Source organism: Anabrus simplex, chromosome 7 (genome assembly GCF_040414725.1).
Source record: "Anabrus simplex isolate iqAnaSimp1 chromosome 7, ASM4041472v1, whole genome shotgun sequence".
Lineage (NCBI taxonomy): Eukaryota > Metazoa > Arthropoda > Insecta > Orthoptera > Tettigoniidae > Anabrus > Anabrus simplex.
In genome coordinates, this window is record NC_090271.1 from 226,702,014 (window position 1) to 226,722,227 (window position 20,214).

Sequence of the window (20,214 nt, forward strand, 5' to 3'; positions counted from 1 at the left end):
ATATGATGAAAGAATTTCAGCCAGAAGTTGAACTCTTCATCCTAAAGATACTTGTACAAAGTCGATGCTTCTCTGATTGTGATATCACTTGAAGACTCAGATTCCATCAGTAGTTCAAAGCAATCTATTAAAGCATATTTTTTTCTCGAATACAGTATTGACTGTTCTCGATTTAAAATTCCATCTTGTGGCTCCAGCAGCAGGTATCCGTTTAGGCGCACAAGAATCTAAAACAGACACTCTTTGGGGTGATCGGAAAAAGAATGCCGGTACTGAAGACAAATTTGCAAAAAATATTCTTGCTTTTGTGTTTTGCTTAGCAGCTCTCTCCATTATCAAATTAAGTTGGTGTGCAAAGCAATGTATAAAATGGGCGTTCGGGTACACTTCCTTAACTCTCGTCTGCATGCCACTGACGGCACAGCTCATAACAGAGGCGCCATTGTACATCTGGGCAATGAGTTTATTCTTCTTTTCAGAATAACGTCAAGCTAGGAAAGAATACATTCTGAAATGGCTCCTGAATTTTGACCAGAAGGACCCCCTGTGGATGGGGGCGGTAGAACAACACCCATGGTATCCCCTGCCTGTCGTAAGAGGCGACTAAAAGGGGCCCCAGGGGCTCTGAACTTTGGAGCGTGGGTTGATGACCACAGGGTCCTTAGCTGAGTCCTGGCATTGCTTCCACTTACTTGTGACAGGCTATTCACTTTCACTAAATATTAACACAAACATTGTTAAGCAAATAGTATACTACATTGCATATTGTAATAGTTCTTTAACGATCTCTAATCCATTTTATAAGACATAGTTACTTTTCAGCAGTATTCATAAGTCATTTCCAATCAGGTACCTGAACTATTCCTAAGGTAAAAATATGGCCGATGATGCCTACTATTGATAGGCAAAAAATGTACCATGCAATGTATTAATTTTATGCTGACAATTTTGATAAGGACAAAGTCCTAATTTTTAAGATTATGTTTTATTGAATAGGTGGGTAAGCAGTAAAAACATACTAGTGTTATTTAATACAAATACTTTCAATACGGATCCAGAAATTATTTTTATCACGTGTAATACGTGGTATGTTCCGAGCTTTCAGTGGAGAGATGGCACGGAACGACGTCAGTAGACAAGTAGGTTTGAGGGGTGTCTTTAAAAGTAGGAAAGATCACAATATGAAGATAAAGTTGTAATTCAAGAGGACAAATTGGGGCAAATATTTGTTTATAGGAAGGGGAGTCAGGGATTGGAAGGAAAACAACAGGTAGGGAATCTGCCACCTGGGCGACTGCCCTAAATGCAGATCAGTAGTGATTGATTGATTGATTGATTGATTGATTGATTGATTGATTGATTGATTGATTGATTGATTGATTGATTGATTGATTGATTGATTGATTGATTGAGAATGAGGGGAAAGGGAATCATAATATCACTGATTTCGAAGAATACAAAATGTGATGGCCTACAATGTCCTGAGTCCCTAAAACTTAATTGTAACATTACATTGACCGACTACTCTTTTTGAGGTTTTCTGTCACTTTACTGCCTCAATTATACCAACAGTAACCCACAGTGATGGGTACGACAGCTAGTTATTAATATATTTCTACAGAACATGAAGTAGGTAATTCTCCTTCATCATCAGCTGGCTGTTCTGAGCCACACAGTTTTTTTTTTTTTTTTTTTCAGCAATTTATTGTAACACTGGCTGATATTGTGGCAAAATTATTATTGCAATTTGTTGGGCCCCTGTAAACAGTCGTAGTCATCATCTTCATCATCATTGCCATTAAATTTAGGGTATGTTAAATTGATTATTCACCAACGTTTCAGTGAAATCAGCTTGGTCCAACCTGAACAGTTCCCTTGGCAATCGAATACTGATTGTATATTCCATGTTAAACACTTACTAAATTTGATAGGTCTTACCTGTATCCTTTCTTGCTTTGGATTCCTAAATATTACAGGTTGAAATGTCAATGATTCAATATTAAAACATTGTAATGGTGAGGTACTCCTATGGCTAGCAAGGTCCTCCAATCTGACCTAGAGAAAAGTCTTGGGATCAACTCCGGCTCGGTGCCAATTTGCAAGATGTCGAGAGCCAGCTACAACAGCAGTTTGCCTCAGGAGAGTGGTACAATAGCTGTACAATTCCTTTACAAGCTGAATTTGTTTATGTACCCTGGCCTAATGGGGTGCTACATCCTTCTGACATGGGACCAGCAGTATGCTCGTACTACAAACTCCTTTGTCCATTTGATCTAATAGTGTATCAACTGCATTGCAATACAGTCACAGTTGTAGTTTTATTTCCACCACTCTTTGGCTTCTTTCTCTCAGTGTGTACACACACACACACACACACACACTCTCTCTCTCTCTCTCTCTCTCTCTCTCTCTCTCTCTGATTAATTTCTAGTGTTAAGGTATTCTATGCTTTGAACATAATCATTTTAATAAGGGATAAAAGCTCTTCATGCTTTAACATACATTTCCATTATTAAAAGATAAAACTAAACAGTTAAGAAATACGAGGAAAAAATATCTTCAGTGCTAGTCACAGAGTGATCTTTTGTAACTCCACCTCTAAAACTTCACATATAGCATTTATGGATATAACATAGGAAATAGGAAGTATAACATAACTACACAAAAGGACAAGTATGTATTCTACCAAATTCTGTAATTTACAGGTTGTAAATAAGTACGGAGCAGATGCCTTGCGACTGTATCTCATCAACTCGCCAGTGGTTCGGGCAGAGAACTTACGCTTTAAAGAAGAAGGAGTCCGGGATATTCTGAAGGATGTGTTCCTGCCTTGGTACAACGCTTATCGCTTCCTAGTTCAGAACATTGAGCGTCTGAACAGGGTACATGTTTTATGATGTTTTATTAATGAAGAACCCAACTTGGATTTTACTCATTTAAAACTTATCAGCACCCTTGTCATTGGATAAAACAATGTCATATGTTTGTTTAATTACTTCACAAATTATTTTTCTTTTCTTGTCATTTAACCTGAGGTCACCTCTTCCACAACCAACGTTATTACTAACCATTCGTCTGTGTGACTATGCAAATGAAGCCACCAGTATCTGCAATTATTACCTTTATGCACATAATAAAAGTAAATCAAACCTTATAAATACACATATACAAGCACATTTTGATATTTTCAAAGTTCTAAAAGTAATTACTGCATGGAAACTATTTGTTCGATTCTTGGTCACTGCACACATCTCCATTGTAAACAATACACTAAGAAAACATCACTTTCAATATGTTCAAAGGAGTAAATCACACAAATTTTCTTTCTTTCACTTTGTGCCGGGTTCAATTTCTCTGCCACTGTATTTTCTCCAAAAACATCAATCAGCATTACACTTAATGACCACAGCAAATTTAATTGTAAAATTAAACACGGGTTCATGTTTTTTAACAGCAGCTTGGCTAAGAAGTAAATTTGTGTCCTACTTTAAGTGTTTCTTATTAATATTGCAAATGATTATTCACTTTAAGGTTCATCTATTTGCTCTTAACTACCTACATATCACTTAAACACTCTATTGAGGTATTTAATCGGTGGTCACCACATACTGCCCAACTGCAAGCACTGCAAAAGCAGTACTTCATTCTTCGAAACTTTGAAGGAGAGAAGGCACATAGTTTCTTCTTGTGGTGTTGCTCTCGTTCAAGTTTGTGTACTTCTGCATTTACATTGAGAACTTCGCCTAATATTGCTTTCAACGGCTGGAACAAAATTGGCTGTGTAAGCCTTTGCCAAAAGTGAGGTGTAGTCATATCAATACTCAGCTGCTGTGCATAGGCCGCTCACGAGACTGGTTTTCCTCCTTCCCTCAGAATATTGTGGCAGTATATTATGCAACCATTGACAAGGGATATGTAGATCATGCTGAAAGAAATACATTGACAGCAGCACCACAGTGAAACAAAGCACGAAAGAACTTCCACGCTTTTTCATGCATAATGGGAAAGGTGCTGAGAAGGAAAAACAAAAAATGTTACCAGAAGGGTGGGGGAAGCGCATTCATCTCTCTGCGTGTCATTAAGCAGACGAATGGTTAGCTATGTAGGGTTAATAAGCATAGGTTTCTAATTCCTTTTTGATAATTTTTTTAATCAGATTCTGTTAGCAACTTTTCATGTAATGTTTACATCCTTTTGTATTATTTTATAACTCTCTGTTTAATCAGCTATAAAATATTTGTGTAAATTTTGGGTATCTATTTTTGTTTTAGGAAGAAGGAGTTTCTTTTAAATTTGATGAAAACGTAGTGCTAAGTAACTTGTCGGAAAATCTAATGGATCGCTGGATTCTCTCATTTGCCCAGTCGTTACTACTCTTTGTCAAGAGAGAGATGACTGCATATCGACTCTATACAGTTATCCCACGGCTTGTGAAGTTCATTGATAACCTTACCAATTGGTATGTCCGAATGAATAGGAGGAGATTAAAGGTAATAATTACCACAAAATTTTTGAAACAGAGCAATTTTCATTTATACCTGTTTATTAAGTATCAGGTTGAAAGTAGTTCGGATGAATTTGGTGTTGTAATTTGTATGAAGACAGAACAGTAGAACACTAGTGGAACATCGAAGCATGTGTATGGAATGTAATGCTAAATACTACTTTTTAATATCCTGTTTTTGTGTGTGTGTGGTTTTGCATTTCCAAATCTCAATGATGTCTTGCAATTAATGAAAAATTATTATATTTTTACCAGTTTTAGAGAAATGAAATTTAAATCTATATCTCACTAAAACACTTTGAAGTGCCCATTCAAATGATTGTCTACCCACCCATCTTTCCACTTTTAAAAATTCTGTACAGTGAGTAAAATTCTTTCTTGAATAAAATTATTGTGTCCACCTATTCAAGTCAATTATATTTTGTAGGGATTATATTCTACTTGAATTATAAACACTTGTTAGGGACATGTTTTGCCCTAGTTTTGGGCATCTTCAGCCTTATATTAATCTTAAGGTAAGTATATTGTTACAAAACCGGAACCGTGGTTAAAGTCGATCATGTTGGATTTTAATATTCCTTTAGAAAGAAGCATGGTTAGATGGTAATGTTTAATAGGTTAAAGCATGTATGTTGGAAACATATTGTTGGTATTGTTCATTAGTGCTCATCTGATAAAAATTTTGGAATATTGTGCCATTCTTGTCGATTAACGTATTGTATTGAATAGGTGGACACAGTAATTTTATTCAAGAAAGAATTTTACTTATTGTATCTTCAATACGGAACAAAATGAGATTAGTTACTTGTAATTCTGTACGGTGTTCGGATTTCTCTTTCGCTACTTTTTGCTGTATATAAAAGGCAACCATTAAGATACATAGAATCAAAGTTGGTGATTGAATATTTTTTAGTTGATAAATAAAAACTGTGTGGATCATCATTTCCCTTGACCAGTTTTGTCTTCAATTGAGTTGTGGATCTTCAATCTCCATCTCTGCCTGGCTTTCCACCATTCTTAATCAAGTCATGAAAGTGTACCACCGTCTTCCTTAGGTCTTTTTCAATTTGTTTTCTCCATTTCCTGGGTCTACCTCTTAGTCTTTTTCCTCTGATCTCCAGTTCAGGCATTGGCTTTGGGGATCCTCATTCATTCCGTTCTTTCACATGTCCATAACAGCTCTGTCTTGATTGTTCTACTCTTTCTCTCACTCTAAACACACCTGCTGTTTCTTGTGTTACCGTATTTTTTGTGCAGTCCTATCTTATCTTGGCCTGCATTCTGCTTAGAAATTTCATGTCACTTGCCTGGAGTATACTTTCCTGTGGTTTGGTCATTATCCAGGTTTCAGCACCATACATCAAGATTTGTAGTGATGTATCCAGAAAGACGCGCACAAAATGCTATCACTCGTGTACACGGACTTTACTTGCAATTATTTACAGGTTATACAATAACCACACAAATGAACAAACCACCATTTTTAACAATTGCCTATCACGAAGCACATGGGGATTGCAACCTTGAAACAGTTGACTGCTGACTGCTTACATTAGCATGTCGACCTAAACACAACACGTGTTCACAAAAACAACTCCAGCTAACCAATAACTCAACTCCACCATCAAGACTGCTTCCTTATATATGTCGCCTGGCCAGGCTTCTAGAAGGATATGTCACAACATATCTTCTAGTAAATTCTAGAGTGCTTAATACATAGTTACAATTGGAAGGAAGGTTCTATATAGTTCTCGTCTTACCTAGTGTTATTCTGGATATTGCAATGTGTTACATAATACTGTAGTGGATTACACATCATATATACAGGTAATTAAAAGAAATAAGTTTCATAATGATAGATCCGTATTGAACTGTGATTACAATAGAGTAAAATAATATATTATTATTGGTCCACCTTTTCAATACAAAATGAAAATTACATAGGGACTAGTTTCGACCTAGTAATAGGTCATCATCAGCCTGAAGTAAGTCAAAGATCGAAGAAAACATAAACAATGTAAACACAAGTACAGTCTCTTTAAAGGTACATACCAAGTGGGAAGTTGAGTACCTTTAAAGAGACTGTACTTGTGTTTACATTGTTTATGTTTTCTTCGATCTTTGACTTACTTCAGGCTGATGATGACCTATTACTAGGTCGAAACTAGTCCCTATGTAATTTTCATTTTGTATTGAAAAGGTGGACCAATAATAATATATTACTTTACATAAATTCCGCTCAGTGCTTCGTCAATTTGGATGAGTTATTATTTTTAATATATCTCTACTCAACTTCCCACTTGGTATGTACCTTTAAAGAGACTGTACTTGTGTTTACATTGTTTATGTTTTCTTCGATCTTTGACTTACTTCAGGCTGATGATGACCTATTACTAGGTCGAAACTAGTCCCTATGTAATTTTCATTTTGTATTGAAAAGGTGGACCAATAATAATATATTATTTTACTCTATTGTATATACAGGTAATAATAAATTATACACTATTAATTACAGGTTCTTACATTGACTAAGCGTATGTTTCATGACATAACCTCACATACAACGCGATCGTATCATCTGTACATACAACTTAAGTACCTAAATACTAATACTAGTACTAAAGGGATGTAAACACTTCAAAGCCATACCTCACAAGCAATAATAATAATAATAATAATAATAATAATAATAATAATAATAATAATTCGAGCTCGATATTGGCATTATTTACCCATGAGTTAAAGAATATTGTTTTCAAGTTATATCAGTTTATCACACTTGCATCAGTAGAAAGTAGTCCCTGTACATTTATTCATCATATGGCTTAATTATATATTTATTTACAGGAACAAATCCACACATTTCCAGATCCATTGGAAGTTCTTCAATACAGTCAGTAGCTGTAGGGGTGGCATTCAATATATTTTCCCACTCCCCGGCAAAGCATCTGCTAGGACACACTCTTACAATGTGGTATACTGTCTATTTAGCAGCTCCACATTCTCACTCCACTGAATCAGAGGGTCCCCATTTATGCAGCTCACTTTTACATCTCCCATGAATTTCTTGGATAATATTGGCACTCCTAATAATGATATTTAAAAATTTCATCGTGATCCATACTGAAGTGGGATTACAATAATTAAATTATTAGGGATCCACCTGTTCAATACAGTGACATTTATTAGTGTGATTTAATCACATAAGGTACTAGTTTCGGCACTTACATCATGCCATCATCAGCCAAAGTGTCAAATCAGGCAAACATAAACAATTTTAAAACAATTTAAAACACACCATCTGCATAGATGAATGTTAAATAAAATTATGGTACATGATGATATTACACTATAATATAAAATCCTTTTAAAAATGATGATGACTCTGTTTTATACATATAGTGTATAGTCCAACTTTTATATGCTTTAATCTTGTTGAATATGCGCTGCAGAATTTTGTTGTCATGTGAGGTTGACACTTGTTTGATTCGTAGTGTGGCGGTTCCGAAAGAAAAAACGATCATGTGATGGACTTAGTTATATCTGGAAAAGTTTTGTTCCCACTTCAATATGGGGGTTGGAACCTCGAGCAGCCTGTTTGATCGCCAGATGGAGGCTCTTTATATAGGCCAATGGAAGATTCTCACAATTTCCACTTCCAGATCATCCTGAGCACTTATTTGATTGTTAGCCAGTTTTCAGCATCTTCTAAGAAACTTCTTTATTATGTGCCAAAACAATTCACCAGGGCTGTTATTATACTCACCACAGACCTCGCCCACATTGTTACCTCTCTCTGGCCTTCAGTTCTGATTGTCAGAGCGAGAGAGTCATTAATTTTGGTATTGAAAAAATTAGGTATTTATTGTTCTCTGCAAACTTATTTAACGTGAGCAATACATACAGCATGCAGACAAGTTTGCATGAATCAAATGGTTAGGGAAGATTTGAACTTCGGCCTGAGAGGTGATTCTTGCATCATAACAGTACCCCTTGCTAATGATGTGATATTATACCACAGCAAGCCGGCTTCTGTCCCGGTAAAAGCTGCACTGGGCAACTTCTGAATCTCATTCGTTTTATAGAGGACGGATTTGTATCCCCCTAGTTCACTGGCATAGCCTTTGTGGATTTATTGGTGGTGTATGATACTGTCTGCCATCAGCAACTTCTGGCCAAGGTCTTCAGTTTGACAAAGGACAGTGAGCTTACAAGGCTCATCAGCACTCTTCTCCAGAATCACAGGATTTTTGTCAACTTCCAAGGACAGCACAACCAATGGAGAATATAGAAAAATGGTGTACCCCAAGGAAGTTTATTGGCTCCAATACATATCAACATATACAACATAAGTCCAAATACCAGATGTTTCTTATATGCTAATGAACTTACCCTGGCCACACAAGGCACTAATTTTGAAACAATGGAAATAAATATTACTACTGCTGTCAAAAATTTTGATGCAAATCAGCTCGGACCTAATCCTGCAAAGACACAAATTTATGCTTTTCCTTTGAAAAACAAACAAACAAACAAACAAACACATCAGAAGCTGAAAGTTGTGTGGTTAGGCGTTGAGCTACAATTCTGTGACTCTCCAAATATCTGGGAGTAATGCTTGACAGAGCTCTCACTTTCAAGAAACACTGTATGAACTGTAAAGAGGAAGTCTCCACCCAGAATAACCTGTTGTGTAAACTGAGGTGGTTAACCACAAACAATCCACACATCAACGATGTCACTTTGTTACTCAGTCGCAGAATATGCATGTACAGTTTCGTACTAGTCATCTCATGCCAAATAGGTTGACTGTGGCCCTCAGTGAGACTTGCTGCTGACAGGCTGTTAAAATCTATTCTGGTCTACAAGCTCTGAGCTTGCAGGGATTGCACCACCACATAGGGGGTCTACGTTGCTTCATGTCCGTAGGTTTAACCACTACACTGCCCTACACGTGTCCCCCGGGTGGTGCTAAGAAAGTAACAGTGATAAGATGAGACCGAATTCTCGAAAACGACTTCTCGGTCAAAGAGCGAACAAGAAGGAGATGTGTGGTCCTTTTCAAGACCTTCAAGTTCGTAGAATTGGACCATCGCTGCACATTTGTCAATTGAATATCGAAGGGATTAGTTGAGCAAAATGTGAGTACCTTTCCAGAATTGCACCGAAATATGCAGTTGATGTCATCGTGCTTCAAGAAACACACACACAGACGAACTACAGTTACAGAGTAGGGGGAAAATTTCATGCTTTAAATTGGTAGCATCTAACTATCATCAAAATTATGGCCTTGCAACTTATGTCAGGAATGATATAACAAATTACCATTTACTATCAGTAAACTCTGAAAATGACATTTTTACTACTACAGTTAACATTGAAAATTTGACAATAGTTAATGTGTACAAGCCACCTGATATTACTTGGCCTAATCCTCCTATACCTTCTCTGCGGTATCCTACTATATATCTTGGTGATTTCAACAGTCATCATCATCTTTGGGGAAATAAGAAGCATGAATCTAATGGTGAAGTTCTTGTGGACTGGATGGAAACTGAAAATTTGAATCTGATTTTTGATACTAAGGACCTGCCTACCTTTCAATCAGCTTGCTGGTCTCGAGGCTACACCCCAGATCTTTGTTTCACAAATCGGCTTCATAATTCGAACAATCAAGTTCGACGTACAGTGCTCAGCGATTTCCCACATAGTCAACACAGGCCTGTTCTCTTGGAGGTTGGGATGTCTTTACCTGTTGTTCGATCACATCCTAAACCGAGGTGGAACTTCAAGAAAGCCAACTGGACTAAATTTGCAAAGCAAACAGACTCCAATATAAGATGGATCAAACCAACATACAACTACAGCAGATTTGTAGGGGTTATAAATGGTGCAGCGAGACGATGCATCCCTAGAGGATATCGTAAGGAGTATATCCCTGGCTGGACTTCAGAGAGTGAGGAATTACTACGAGAATATGAAGAACATCCTAATTCCGACAATGCAGCTGGTCTCCTCCAGTCCTTGGATGAGAGTTGAAGAAGGATCTAGCATGAAACAGTGGAATCCCTAGATTACACCCATTCTAGCAGAAAGGCCTGGTCTAAGATTAGGAAATTGGATTCTTCAAACCCTGCAACTACAGTAAGAGATCAAAAACAGCCATCAGTCTGAATGATTTTGCTAATCGTCTAATATCAGTTTCCAAAAACACAAAAGACAAGCGAACCAAAAAGGATATCAAATTAAAGTTGAATATCAAGAAAAGAGCAGCGCCACAGTCTTCTGAATTCTCTACTCCATTCAAAGAAGGGGAAACTAAAGCCACAATAAAAAGTATGAAACTTGGAAAAGCTGCAGGATTTGATGGAATTTATCCTGAATATTTGGCTCATTGCGAACCAGCCACAATAAAATGGTTAACCAACTTCTTCACTAATATTCTGCAAACTGGAAACATCCCACCTCTGATGCAGAAAACAAAGATAATAGCCATACTGAAACCAAATAAAGATCCATCTAAAGTGGAAAGCACTGAGCTCGATAGCTGCAGTCGCTTAAGAGCGGCCAGTATCCAGTATTTGGAATAGGTTTGAACCCCACTGTCAGCAGCCCTGAAAATGGTTTTCCGTGGTTTCCCATTTTCAGACCAGGCAAATGCTGGGGCTGTACTTTAATTAAGGCCACGGCCGCTTCCTTCCCACTCCTAGCCCTTCCCTGTCCCATCGTCGCCATAAGACCTATCTGTGTCAGTGCGATGTAAAGCAAAAAAAAAAAAAAGTGGAAAGCTACCGTCTAATAGCACTTCTAAGTATTACATATAAACTCCTTTGAGCGACTGATCTACAATAGAATTTATGAAACAATCAACAGCTACATTCCTATGGAACAAGCAGGTTTTAGACCCGGAAGAAGTTATAATGATCAAGTACTGTCTCTCGCCACGTATATCGAAAATCAATATGAGAGGAAATCAGTAAGCGTGGCTGCCTTTTTGGATCTATCAGCTGCCTATGATACTGTCTGGTGAGAAGGACTCCTACGTCCTCACTTAGCAATATGCTTAGTAATAGGTACTTCCAGATCTACGCTGATAGAGTGTTTAAATTAAACGATGGTTTACCTCAAGGATCAGTCCTCGTCCCCCTTCTTTTCAGTCTGTACATATACGACTTCCCAGACACATCATCAAGAAAATTCATTTATGCTGATGACATTTGTTTGGTGACTCAGTGCTCCAACTCTTATGATGCTGAAACTACTTTAGCCACTGATCTGGAAGCCTTGGATGTATACTTCAAGAAATGGTGCCTTCACCTATATCCTCAAAAAACAGTTACTGTATATCTACATTCCACTTACGCAATAGACAGTCTAATTACAAACCAACAATAAAATTCCGAGGTCAAGTGTTGCCGTTCTGCAGTACACCAAAATACTTGGGAATAACATTGATAGAACTTTGACTTTCAAGCAACATCTCTCAAATGTAGCTGCTAAAGTAAAAACTAGAAATAATATTCTTCAGAAACTTGCTGGTACATTATGGGGAGCCAATACTCATGTTCTAAGATCAACAGCATTAGCCTTATCATATTCTGTTGCTGAATACTGCTGCCCCTCTTGGATCAATAGTGTTCACACAAAGAAGATCGATGTACAACTCAATCAGGCAATGCGCATAATCACAGGTTGCATTCGGAGCACGAACACACTATGGCTTCCTGTTCTCAGCAAAATTCCACCTTCAGCCCTAAGATGATCAGAAGCTCTCCTAAAGGTTTGGAAGAACATTCAGCAGAACCCCCAACTACCCATCCATCAAAATATTACGCACACTGAACATCGACTAAAATCGAGGAAACCAACCTGGCGTACAGCAATGGATCTTGAAAGAACCTCTTTTCATGTTAACAGTTCATGGAAAGCCCAGTGGGATCAGTCTTCAGTAGTGAACAAACATCTAGTTGAGAATCCTTCTAAACGCGTACAAGGATTTGATCTCCCAAGACGACAGTGGAGAATCATAAATCGGATAAGAACTGGATAAGGCAGATGTGGTTATCTGTTGTGCAAATGAGGTTGGACTAGCTCTGCAATTTGTCATTGTGGTGTCTCTTCTCAGTCAATCCACCACATTGTTGCTGACTGCCCAATTCGAGCTTTCAAAGGAACCCTAATGGACATTCACCACACATCAGATGAAGCAATTGATTGGGTCAAAATGCTAGACCTAGAGTTGTAGTATTGTACGGACTTGTGACCACGCACATTCATCCTGAAACTATATACATGTGTGTACATAGATTCATCATACAATAAATAAATAAAAAATAAAAAATAAATAAATAACCACCACATATTCTAAGAGAAGTGTCTGCGAATAAGGAGAGGATACAAGTTGAACAAGGAAATTCATCCAGTACATGGTCATGTACCCCAGCTCAGGGACTGAAGTCCAGGAACAGTTCTTCACAAAAATCTCAGGAACTAATTGGATCAGCTGAAAAAGTAAGATTACAGCTGTGGAAATCAATCCCAACATACCTGGACAGATAGCAGTAGCTGAATGCCTACCACCTGGCTGCAAAGAGAATTGGACAATGTGGAAATCCTTGAATAGGTTGAGATCAGGTGTGGGCCGATCCAAAGTGACCTTGTGATGCAGATGTTGATTCCCATAGGGAACTTAAAATATTTGTCCTGAATGAGTAAATTTATAATACCAATATAATGGTCAAATTTATAATACCAATATAATGGTCCATTATTGGGCATTATAAATTTTCCAGCTAACTCATTCTTGGTTGCCTTGCGTCTTGGGTGGTGTGCTAGGTCCCAACTGACGAGCCTAACTTAGCACACGAGGGCGAAACGCAGGCAACCAAGAATGAGTTAGCTGGAAAATTTATAATGTCCAATAAAGGACCATTATATTGGTATTACCAAAGTGACCTTAGCGAGATGGGATTACATCGATGCTAACAGAATCAAGTGTGAATGCCAGGAAGACCATACTCTGAAGCATATGCTTCAATGTCCACTGTGCCCATCCTCCTGTACAGAATATGAACTCTTTCAAGGCACACAGAATGCACTTGATGTAGCAAAGTTTTGGTCGAAATGTGTGTAATATGACGAGAGTAATTTTAACAGTATATTCTAGATGTTTCTGAAATGAGAATATAATGATGTGCTACGTATGTTAATTCTTCTTCTTCTTCTTCTTTTATGACCACATAGGATCACTTTAGTCAGTCCGTTGTTCAGGTCTCTTTGAAGGGATTGTTCGGGCTTTGCGGTCCTCCCAGTACTTCTTCAGACGCTCCGATCTTCGTGCTCTTTCCTCAGTTGAAAATGTGCGTGTTGTTGGTTTGTTTTGTGTAAGGGTAAAGCGGAGGTTTGTATTCTTGAGTTTTGTATTCAATTTTATCTTATTTTTGGTGTCTTCTGTTGTAAGGCCTATTTCCTTCAGATCCTCTCTTACTTCTCTGATCCATTTACATCCTGTTGTGGTATTTTTTGAGACGAGATTGTGTTGTACTAGTTGTTTCAGAAGTCTCGAGTCCTGCATCCTCATGATATGTCCAAAGAATCCCAGTCTCCTCTTACGCATAGTATCTGTAATGGGTTCTAGCTCTTTGTACACGACTTTGTTAGGTATTAACCGCCACTGTCCATCTTTCTGATATTTTTTGTTGATACAGGTTCTTCCAATCCTCCTTTCAATTTTCTGAAGTCTGTCAGTCTTTGATTGTTTATTCAGGTAAAAGAGTGTTTCTGCTGCATATGTAGCTTCCGGTATGTTAATTATTGAAGAGATAATTTAAATAAACAGTAGATCATTCTACTTCTAAGATTGTTGATTTTTTAATACATTTGAGCAATTGAATAGTTAAACTTTGCTTTATTGTAATTTCAGGGTGATGGTGGAGTGACTGATTGTCATCATGCCCTCCACACACTCTTCAGTGTACTCTACTCAATGGTGCGCAATATGGCTCCATTTACCCCATTCTTGTGTGAACTCATGTACCAGAATCTGCGCCAGGCTGTGCCTAGTGCAAGCAATAAGGACAGCGCTGGTAGTGTGCACTACCTCATGCTTCCTGAACCCAGGTATAATATTTAGAATGTGTGTTACCTAGAGCTGAAGGAATATCTGACATTTTATTTACAAATCCTATATGTATGGGTATTAGATGTCTGTTGAGTGATTACTGGTAGTAGCAACAGGAAATATTCTGTATAAATTGAGTGATGCAATCTGTTACCTCAATGCAAACGGTACATTCATGCCTTCACAAAACACTAACGAGTTGTCTTAGCAGTAGTATCATTGTTCATGTGCAATGAACTGAGGTCAGCGATCAGCTGTTGTTGTTTTGGATAAGGACAGAAGTTAAATTCTAACTCCAGGTAAATGTCAACCACGTTTGAAGAGGACAGAACTTGATGATTTTGATAAAAGTGTTGTACCCCATGGTTGAGGTTGCTTTCAGAGGAAAGTGATGTGCTTTTTCACACTGCCTAGCAGTGTTATGTACTCTCTTTCCGCTTCCTCGTAGAGCCTTATTAGTCTTTTTCATTGGTTTGGAACTTTTCCTCTTTCCTTTACAGAATTTTTTAAATATTTTGGTATCAAGCAAGTGGCCTCATGGGTTGGGTCACGTAGCTATCAGTTTGCATTTGGGAGATGGTGGATTCGAACGCTTTCATCGGAAGCCCTAAAGATGGTTTTCCATGGTTTCCCATTTTTACACCAAGCTGTGCCTTAATTAAGGCTATGGTCGCTTCCTTCCCAATTCTAGCTTTTTTCTATCCCATGAACTGACACTAAGAACACGACGAAGACCTAGTGCGGTGGATTTGGTCAAAACTAGCAAAAACTGCCAGGAACTGGACCCGGGCCTCTTACAGATAACAAACATATAAGAGACGCAAAGAAATAAAAATATAACAGTAATAAGGGCAAGAACTTATATTTTTTATAGAGAGAAAAAAGAAAAAAAAAGGTTGCATAGGCAAAACAGGGGGGCCAAAAATCAAATAGGTAATATTAATAATATGTGGCCCATAATCAAAATACACAAGATTAATTGATTATAGCACCTTCACACACGCCTACCTTCATAAAAGACGTGATGAAAAGTTTGGTATAAGGACTTGGCATCTATCATAATTAATTTAATATGAATTCAGGTGGGTACAAAGCATTTCTTTATAGCATATCAGGTCTAAACAACCATAAGTTTTGGGAGTAACAGCACCTAATTATAACATTCACCCTTTCAATTCCTCAGATGACATAAAACTCTCAACAATAAAAACACGTCCCCCGAGAATACAATATCATTAAGTAAAAGAGCTTAAAACGGGAGAAGAGGGAAGGGTGCACCGAGCTCATAAAATAAATGCAAAGAGAAAAGGGGAAGTTACCATGGTTTCATGCCAAACAACAAAAAAATATGGAAAGGCAACCCGCAAAGAATAAAACATATTAAACTAGAAAATATGTAAAGAAAGCCAATGACGACAATGTGAAACGAGCAATAAATAAGTAAATTAGGCATGAAAGATATCACGAATGAAGCGTCAGAACCACCCACGCTCACACAGAGACCAAGGGGTTAGGTCGCCAAAATAAAGGGACGTATAAGAACGTCAATGCACAGCACATAACAAAATAAACAACCGCTCTTGAGCTCAGACAATATGAACCAGAAAGCGGTCCATTTTAAAGAGACGGAGTGTCTCCAACATCAAAACACACAGAAACAGGCCACTCGCGTTGTTAGCTTGTATTCATACCAAGTCTGTGAAGTCAACATGAATTATACAGAACACGCGATAAAATAATACAACATGAGCTCAAGCGGAATGTTAATGAAGCGACATGAGTATAAGGTCTCGGCCGGCACACAGCAAACAATCTCATACACACACACATGAATCCATGTCACCTTCTGTTCTCAAAATAAACATAGTGGATCGGTAAATGAAAATACCGAAAGAAGCGTGTAAAAGTAAAGTTAACACACAAATAAATTAGAAACACATGTAATGAGGGAAACCTTTCTAACCCAACCATGGTGAGCACAAAACGAAGTAATAATAAAACCAAGAGAAGATGAATGAAAACTAAATACCTCAATTACATAATCAATTCACATTCTCAAAAGGCCGAGATATGTAGAAAGACATCTTGAATCTGTTAAAATATCTTTTATATGCCACAAAGGCGACTTGGAAATCCAATCCTTCCATCTTCTTAAGTCAAAAAATCTCCACCCCACCCACCAGAAAGATAACCCAACAAGACGGGGCAGAAAAGAAATGCTTTGACCTATGCTATCGTATGAGATGCCATCTACCGGAATAAGGAAAGATTACATAGTGGTAACAACACATGATGGGAAAGAGTAACAGTTCATGAATAAAAGAGTTTGCTAGGAATGTGAAGACTTCAGAAAAGGCAAACGTACCATAAAATGATATGGTGCGGTTGACCCATCATCGCTTTAAGACCTATCTGTGTTGGTGCGATGTAAAGCAAATTGTAATATTAAAACAAAACAAAAATTTGGTTGTGGTATTCATTGACTTTCACAATAATTCACCAGACACAGTTGATGAGTTCATCAATACTATGGATGAAGATTTTTATGTCAGATATTCTACTTCAGAAGTTTCATATTAATGGATTAATATAGCAAGTATATACGAGGGCGGATCAAATATAAACGGGAATTTAAAAAAATATATTGCATCAACCAAAAAAATTACACATACATATTGTCCTGTCTTCGATATACATTTTCTACATCGTATCAAGTCTTTGATGCCGTCCTGATAGAAAGAAGAGGGACATGTGCAGTGCAAGTTGCACACGAACTCTTCTACACTTGCATCATCATGGAACCGCTGTCCTACTAGGTCTTGTTTCAGTGGTCCAAACAAATGGTAGTCGCAGGACGATAAATCTGGACTGTACGGAGAGTGTTCCAGAGGTGTCCAGTGAATTTCCTCCAGTTTTTCCCGAGTTAAAGTGGCAGTATGCGGCCTTGCCTTGTCATGGAGAAGAATGAGGTTTCAGATCAGTTGCCGGCGTCATTTGTTGCGCAATGCAGCTTTTGCTTCATCCAAAAGGCGACAGTAATAGGCTGCATTAATTGTCCCTTGTTCGTGAAGAAAATCCACCAGCAAAATGCCCACGGAGTCCCAGAAAACGGTTGCAAGCACCTTTTCAGTAGATGGATGTGTTTTGGCTTTGACTGGACCTGCTTAGTCTCTTTGCCGCCACTCCATGCTTGCTTGCTTGCTTGCTTGCTTGCTTGCTTGCTTGCTTGCTTGCTTTGACTCTGGGGTATAATGATCCACCCAAGTTTCATCACAGGTCACAATGCAATGAAAGAAATCCTCTCCTTCCTCCTCGTAGCGACGCAGGAGTGTCTGACAAACTTCCTGCCATAAAGTTTTTTGTTCCTGGTTGAGGAAACCAGCAACCCACCTGGCAGACAATTTTCTGAAATGGAGTTCATCTCGGATGATGGTTTGAACACTTTTGTAACTTATTCCTACGGCAACAATGTTGTCTGCAGTGATGCTTGTCTGTGGTCTTCCTTCATGAGGTTCATTTTCCACAGTTTCTCTTCCTGCCACAATTTTTTTAGCCCACTCATACATTTGAGTCTGCGAAAGTGTTCCTTCCCCAAACTTTGTGGGGACCGTCTCAAAATTTTGGAAGGTTTGGTGCCCTCTTTTGCAAGAAATTTGATAATGAATTGTTGTGCAACAGGTGTGTGCACACAATGCTCACTCATGGCGTACTGAAGCAACCCAGCTCTCCACCATTGTTCGCATCTCTATTCTGGTCTCTCAGTATGTTAACAATCATTAACAGTGAAGTGAAATATGCTGGCTCCCTTGCTTCACAAGTCACACCTGTGCCTGTACTTCAGATGTGAACAAACATCAGCACGCTCTAGTGTTGGCTACTGAATTCATGATTCGAAGCAGTGTATCGATTCATTCAAGTGTTCGAGTGAATCGATTCACAGGAACGGCGAGCTCACGGCACACGATTCAGCTTACTCCCGGCGGACAGTGCTGAGTGGCGCACTCACTGGACGTTGACGGAGAGCCGAGCTTCCTCTGCAGCAAGACAGTGAATCATGGCACACCGAAAGAATCGTGAACGAGCGCGGCTCAGTGAGACACAAGATATACAGGGCTCCTTATCGGCTCACTGGACACTGGTGGGTGGCAGAGAGCCGAGCTTCCGCTGCAGCGAGACATACAGTGAGCCATGGCACACCGAAAGAATTGTGAACGAGCACGGCTCAGTGAGACACAAGATACACATGGCTCCTTATCAGCACACTGGACAGTGGACACTGGTGGAGAGCTGGGCTTCCTCTGAAGCAATACATCACTGAAAGAATCGTACACTAAATGGACTCCCGAGCTCAGCTCATTTGAAAATAATACCCACTTGCATTCACTGTCCTCTTCTTACAGGGAGGTTTAAATAATAGATGGATTAATTTTCAGTGTTAAAAAGGTAGTCAAAACATAATTCTAAAGTAGCTAGTAAGTAGGTAGGCTATTAAGTTATACTATTTTTTAGTTTAACCCCTTAACTGGGAACTAAATTCTCCACATGCGTAACCTGCCGTGGGTACTTTTTCCCCACTTTGTGATATTTAAATATTTCCTTCATAAATGTGTACACAATTAGTTTAATCTAATACAATAGTAATTATTCTTCTTCAATAATGTGATATAACATTATGTACATTATTTACATTGTTATGAATCCAAATGTGTTACTAACATTATTTACATTGTTCTGAATCAGGATGATTATAGGTTTTGTAGATTGTTTTCTGTGTGATATAGGCGGAAACAAGGTGTTACACACAAAGCCTTTTCACAGTCAGGACACCAGTATGATGTTTCCTTCCTCTTCCCTTGGGACCAACACACAGTACACCTTCGGAGAGGTAGCCGATCTACTTTACGTTTGGAAGCCATGCTTTGCGACATAAATGGCTGTGCGGGAACTTCGTGCAAAGTGCCAAAACAAATGCATTTCATGGAGCTGTGACAGCTCTAAAAAACAATACACAGCGTGATCCCGAGGAAAACATATCAACTAATGCGATAGATTCCATGGACACGCCGTATGACTTCACCTTCAAGATACATACACGATAAATTTTACGATCGACTAATGCCGTCATACCCACTGTAGAAGCCCAGCGCGAAAACGTCTAAAGACGTCATACCCACTTAAGGGGTTAATGAATCTTAGTATTATAACTTAGTTGACATTTGACAATTAATTAAACTCGACTCTAGCCTGCCCTATGACTATGAGTCGTGCTCATGACCACTCAAAAGTACCTGTTTTATATTGGGAAGAATGGCTCAGTATTATCTTAGTTCGTATGTCACATTGTTGATAATAATATGCGGACAGTAAGTGAGCGGACTGACACAATAACTTAACCAACAGTATGTTGAATCAGAAAACCAGTGGGCTACTCAATGAATATTGAATTTTCACGACCGCATTGTAATCAAAACAGACTTTCAACGTATCAGGTTGTGTTACGTACATGTAGTACGTGTTGAAGAGATGTTAAGTGTCCGGCTGGCCATTTTTGTTCTGTACTTAACATCTCTTCAACACGTACTACATGTAC

General features: G+C 38.4%; 1 protein-coding gene across 2 annotated transcripts in view; it reads left to right on the forward strand.

The window, feature by feature from the left end:
- The window catches only part of IleRS (Isoleucyl-tRNA synthetase), a 270,753-nt gene that overhangs the window by 149,741 nt on the left and 100,798 nt on the right, over window positions 1-20,214 (forward strand). For both annotated transcript variants that reach the window (XM_067150874.2, XM_067150873.2), the window contains exons 12-14: window positions 2,706-2,882; window positions 4,272-4,490; window positions 14,427-14,623. In XM_067150874.2, the coding sequence (XP_067006975.2) occupies window positions 2,706-2,882; window positions 4,272-4,490; window positions 14,427-14,623 (593 nt within the window). The remainder of the gene's footprint in view (window positions 1-2,705; window positions 2,883-4,271; window positions 4,491-14,426; window positions 14,624-20,214) is intronic.